Raw genomic sequence first — 6000 nt, 5'->3', positions numbered from 1 at the left:
GTGTGTGTGTGTGTGTGTGTATAAATTGTCTAGTTCACAGTCGTCTCTCTCTCTCTCTCTCTCTCTCTCTCTCTCTCTCTCTCTCTCTCTCTCTCTCTCTCTCTCTCTCTCTCTCTCTCTCCTTTCGCTTTCTCATCATCTTATTTTACTTCTTTAGCATAATTCTCTTCAACATTCCTCCTCCTCCTCCTCCTCCTCCTCCTCCTCCTCCTCCTCCTCCTCCTCCTCCTCCTCCTCCTCCTCTCTCTCTCTCATCTCTCTCTCTCTCTCTCTCTCTCTCTCTCTCTCTCTCTCTCTCTCTCTCTCTCTCTCTCTCTCTCTCTCTCTCTCGACACAACCGAGATCAAAGGGAGCCATGGTGGGGTGGGTTGGGTGGGGAGGAGGGTAGAGGGATCCTGGTCAGTATAAACACAGAAGCTGGAATGTTTATTAAAGTGACGAGTCCCATGAATTAAAGGTGCCATTAATAAATAGATCGAGAAGCGAGGAAAAAACGCTGCCGGTCTCTTTCTCAAGGCTGCAGAGAGAGAGAGAGAGAGAGAGAGAGAGAGAGAGAGAGAGAGAGAGAGAGAGAGAGAGAGAGAGCAATACATTTAAAGGAACACAACAGTTTGCTCTTAAAAGACGGCACACACACACACACACACACACACACACACACACACACACACACACACACACACACACACACACACACACACACACACACACACACACACACACACACACACACACACACACACACACACACACACACACACACACACACGCGAAACAAATAAATAAAAGTAACATCGACGCCATAAAAATGAAATGCAGGAGTTTTCCCTTTAAATATGTGCAGAATTGTCACGTGGCTTGCCAGAACCACTTGTCATCCTGGCACGGCTTCGTTTCCTAGTTGGCGCCGAGTGTTGCTACCCTTCCTCCCTCTTCTCCTGGCTGAGTGAAAATTGAAACACTGCTGTTGTGGGTGGGGGAGAGGGTGTGGGAACTAATGAGTGAGGAAACAAGGATACCATTAACTCCTTCAGTACTGGGACACATTCTATTCCTTGAGATTTGTGTACGATTAAACGATTTTATTGATATTAGGAAGGATCTATGGAGGTCAGAAGATTAATGGCCACAGTCTTCACTATTTTAATACCTCACATAAGTTTCTGAAGGTGTATAGAATCACCAAATATTAAACAGAATGAATATGGAAACGCGTCATGGTACTCAATGGGTTGTTCTTCAGTTCTGGAACACAACTTTACCTTAAGATTTGTGTAGGATTAGACCATTTTATTGACATTAGGAAGGTTCTATGTAATTCGGAAGATTAATGGCCACAGTCTTCACTAGTTTAATCCCACACATAAGTTTCTGAAGCTTTGTAAAATCACCAAATAGTAAACAATGAATATGGAAACGCGTCAAGCGGTTAAGAAGAGCCTGATAGTGATGTAAAGTATGGGAGAGAGAGAGAGAGAGAGAGAGAGAGAGAGAGAGAGAGAGTGAGAGAAGGAATGAGGATGAGAAAGAAAGAAAGAAAAAGAACAATAACAAATGAGTTAGTGCTTTTTCCTACTTTCATTATTCTTTACAAACGATGACAACAGCAAAACCAAACAGCAGCAGACCTTATGGCTCTCCCAATGCTGTCTGGGAACCACTACTGTCATTCTTGAAAAGGTATAGATAAGAAAGAGACAAAGAGACATATCAGGGAAGGGGGAGATAAGGACATGTGCATTGCCTGTCTTTCTGTGTGTTTGTAAAGAGAGAGAGAGAGAGAGAGAGAGAGAGAGAGAGAGAGAGAGAGAGAGAGAGAGAGAGAGAGAGAGAGAGAGAGAGAGAGAGAGAGAGAGAGAGACGGGAAGAAGTAAAAGGAGGGCGTCTGTATAAAAGATAAATAAAGAGGACACATTCTGAAAGTGCAAGATGAATGAGTATTGTGAGTATGAGTAAAGGGAGTGTAAAGGGCAAAAGGAAAGGAGAGCAATGGGAAATGTCTTTAACACATCACACGCTCCGTCTTACATATACCTCGCTCTACACATTCCTCCTCGATTTCTTAAGGTAAATACTCTCAAGGAAGTAATCAGATCATGCGCTCCACGTGTCTCATTTGTTACATTTCCTTATAAAATTGAAAATAAAGTTATGTGTTCATGTGTAGCGGGAATCAGTGTTGACGGAAGGCAGGAAAGACGAAGAGCATATCACCATGAAACGCCTCGTCTCTTAAGCTTGCTACATCTCATGAAGCTATAGAAGTGAAGGCAGGTTTCCGTGTGTAAGGAGGCTTCAAAGGGTTTACGGGAGATAAGAGAAAAAGGAGGCATTTTATCGCATCGAATGTCACCTAACTCTCGTCTTTCATGCTTGTTACAACATAAAAGTATAGAAATGAAGCAAATTCTTGAGTGTAAGGAGGAGTCATAGGGTTAACGGGAGGTGGGAGAGGGGGGGCATCGCATCATAAGAACCTTCCTGTGTCACATATACATTTTCTCATAAAACTAGATGATATAAAGGTAAGTTTTCGTATGTAAGAAGGAGTCATACCGTTAACAGGAGCTGGAAAACGCTGAGAGCATTTCATCACGCTTAACTGGAAGTGGGATCAGAAACTTGTCTCAGATCCCGACTTATTGATGATACATTTCCTCCTTAAACTCTACAGACGGGGACAAATTTTCAAGTCTTAGTGTCAACGGGAGGTGGGAAAGGTGAGAGGGCACCCAGTTGTATCAAACAGGTGGAAAAGGCGAGAGGGCACCCAGTTGTATCAAACACAAGGCGGAAAAGGGGAAAGCCGTTATATCACATCAAAGCCCCACTTGTGATACATTTCCTCATAAAAGTCTCAGTAAAATGGTCGTGACTCCCTTCCCCCGACCCTTGCGCGGCTAGAAAGGTGCGGGACGGGACTGGCTCGCTTAGTGGCCTGACATTTCCCCGGGAAAGTTTTAACCTCGTAGCCCCTGGAGAATTTTCCCGCGTTTAGTCACCTGCCACCCGCCGCACTTCCCTCCTGCCTGAGAAATCCTACGGGAGTTCATCGGAGTCCTTCGCAAATGAGAATGAGGACAACAGTGACTCATAAAACGACAGTGGAAGTGGTAGTAATGATGATGATGGTGATGTTGACAGTGACAATCATAATAATGATAATGATTATTGTAATGATAGTACGAGCGAGTTATAAAGTACACGTGTAGTTTAATTTTAGATATAAAGCATATACCAAGAACAACAGTTCAAGAAGTAGTAACAACAGCATCAGTAATAGCAACTGCAATAGTAATGATGATAGTAGTAACTAATGATAATGATGATAATACTGATAATGATAAATATGATTATAGTAAAAGACAGTAATGATAATTGTAGCGATATGATTGTAGTTGACAATGATAATAATAATAATAATAATAATAATAATAATAATAATAATAATAATAATAATAATATTAAAAATAATAATAATAGATAATAATGTTAACAATAACGATAGATAATAAATATTAACAACACCACAAACAATAATGCCAAACTCACAAGTGTGTTACAGAATACACCCATAACTGCACGAGTCTTGCTTAACACGACGTGCGGCAGCTGACTTGACCTCACAGCCCCCGGGCCAGGTGAGGGGCAAGCACAGACAGGAGGCAAGGCTGACCTGAACGCCACGAGGAACCACCACAGACTAAAACACCTTCCACCATTCGAGCTCCTCCCGCCATCACCTGGAGGTCACGTGACATCCTTCGCTGTGACGTCACTGCTCATGCAGCACTGGGCCGGGGGTTGCTGTTTAGGGCTGTGATGGTGCTACGAGGCAGTGTTGAGGCTTGATTTAATTCCTGTTTGGTGTTTTCCGTGGGTATCTGTGCGGGGGTGAAGTGTGGGGGAGGTGGAGATGCTCCTGTGGGTGTTATGAAAACGTTCCTTCACACGTGGGAGTCGCGGCGCGGCACTGCAAAGCCAGCTGGTGCGCGCCTCGCTTCCCGCAGCCCAGCCTACTTTTTTTCTCGCCTATCTCCCTCTCGCTCTTCTTACGTGCAAACAGCGTCATCTCTTTCCTAAGATCTGATGTAACACTTAGTGAGAGTTACCTTGTATATTTTAAACGTTTCTTAGTGGAAAGTGTGGGTGGTTACTATAGTGAGGCGCGCGTCGCAAGGTGAGGCACTGCCCATACGTGTGACGCGCAGTGACGTCACGGCGCCACCCAGGGGACGTTTGCAGGGCTATTATAGCTACGTATTTCCTGGAGACATTGTGACTTGCCATTCTATTCCCTCATTCTGTTGCCTTATCCACATTTGTTTTCCTGGACTGGTGCACTGGCGAGGCGTCTGCTGGTGCACTATGGCGTAACTCTCCCTTTCAGCCAGTTCCTCGAGATGCTGTGACGCGCCGTGCCATTCACTCATTTATTTAGATCCGTATTCAGAAGCGCTTTGCTTTCTCATCACGACTATTTTCTAAGGTCAGAAAGATTATTATCCTGTTTTTCAAGACTTTCACCTGTTAATAATACAAAAATCTTGATAATCTGTCACTAGGACGATAAAAAAAAAAACATTAAAAACCTGCATCACATCAAGCAGAGCCTTTTAAAAGTAGTGGATATGTAACGGAGAAGTGTTTCAGAATGTGGTCTTTATCCTCAGTGTGAGCGTAATTTCCACGTTTTCTGTCTTAGGTTCCTGATAAATTAGGATTCACCATGCACGTCCTTCACTTTTTTTTTTTTCAGTCGTTTCCTTTCTCAGCGTGGAGTATTTTGTGATTGTGTAGGTTAATTTACTTTTTTTGCGTCGCGTCACTCACTGATGGCTTACATTTTTACACCCACCTAATGTCATTCAGTCATTTATTCACTCATGTCTTATCGCATAGCGTCTCGCTGGAAGACTGTTTGGATTTATTGGTTCGAAAATAAACTGCGAAACTTACCCCTTCAGTAACACATTCTGCTGACTATCTTACTATCTGGTGATTTTTTACAGCGTTAGAATAGTGAAGACTCTGGTCATTAATTATCTGACTTCCTAATGTAAATGAAATCGTCTAATCATACGCAAACCCATGGTAAATATGTGTCCCAGTACTGAAGGGGTTAAAAGCTTTACAGGCCGCCTCCTCTGCTGTAATCAGTGTCATTCCCTGGAGATGACGTGATACACCTTGTCATTCAGTTTTCCCGCATATTTTCTTTCCTGGAGTGTCTCGCGTCGTAAGTCGGTCTCCTTTTCTCCTTACTCCGCTATGCTGTGACTCATCTCGCCACTCATCATGTCTTGGCCAGAGTGACTTGTAAGACTGTGTGGGTATATTGGTTCGCTACGTAAGTTAGTCTTCTTCCTACAGTATACCTCGAGATGCAGTGACTCTTGACATTCATTCATTTATTCAACACTACGTTCGCTGTGTTTTCTATCCTAGAGTGGTGGATGGTCAGGTTGTGTTGGCTAAATATTTGTATACGTATAGTCTGGTAAATTCATATCTCACCTTGTTATTTTCCGATTATGTTGTGACTTTGCATTTCCTTCCAATGTCTACTCCCATTCCCTGTATTTACTTTCCTAGAGTAGCATTTGAATAGTCAGATTGTGTTGCTTAATTATGTATATGCGTATTGTCAGGTAAATTAATCGTTTTTATTGTTATTTCCTATAATGTAACTTTATATTCCCTCCTAATATCTGCTCCTATTCCCGTGTTTTCTGTCCTATAGAGAGGTGAATAATTAAGCACTGTTGACTTACATGCATACACGCACAGTATAGTCGGATAACTTAATCGCTTCTATAGAATTTCTTGACGTTGTGACTCTCCGCTTCTCTTCTTTACCTGTCTGCTCTCCCCGTGTTTACGTCCCAAGACTGACCTGTTGTGAGGACGTGTTTGTTTATTTTGAAAACCTTACCTTAACTTTTGTGCTTTTCCTATTATTTCATTAATTAGTATTTTGGTTTTGTTATTTACTTATTT

The 6000-nt window shown here is 42.5% G+C and overlaps 2 protein-coding genes across 2 annotated transcripts in view; one reads left to right on the top strand and one right to left on the bottom strand.

Annotated features, from left to right (window-relative positions):
* The window catches only part of LOC123519304, a 36554-nt gene extending 32831 nt beyond the window's left edge, over positions 1 to 3723 (bottom strand). The window contains 1 exon segment of the mRNA XM_045280474.1: positions 3553 to 3723. Within this exon segment, the coding sequence (XP_045136409.1) occupies positions 3553 to 3576 (24 nt within the window). The 5' untranslated portion in view covers positions 3577 to 3723.
* LOC123519301 (oplophorus-luciferin 2-monooxygenase non-catalytic subunit-like) overlaps positions 1 to 6000 on the top strand; it is an 85689-nt gene that overhangs the window by 44554 nt on the left and 35135 nt on the right. The window lies entirely within an intron of this gene.

Source organism: Portunus trituberculatus, chromosome 45 (assembly GCF_017591435.1).
Source record: "Portunus trituberculatus isolate SZX2019 chromosome 45, ASM1759143v1, whole genome shotgun sequence".
NCBI lineage: Eukaryota > Metazoa > Arthropoda > Malacostraca > Decapoda > Portunidae > Portunus > Portunus trituberculatus.
Note: the sequence above shows the minus strand (reverse complement) of the source record. Positions and strands in the feature narration are given on the sequence as shown.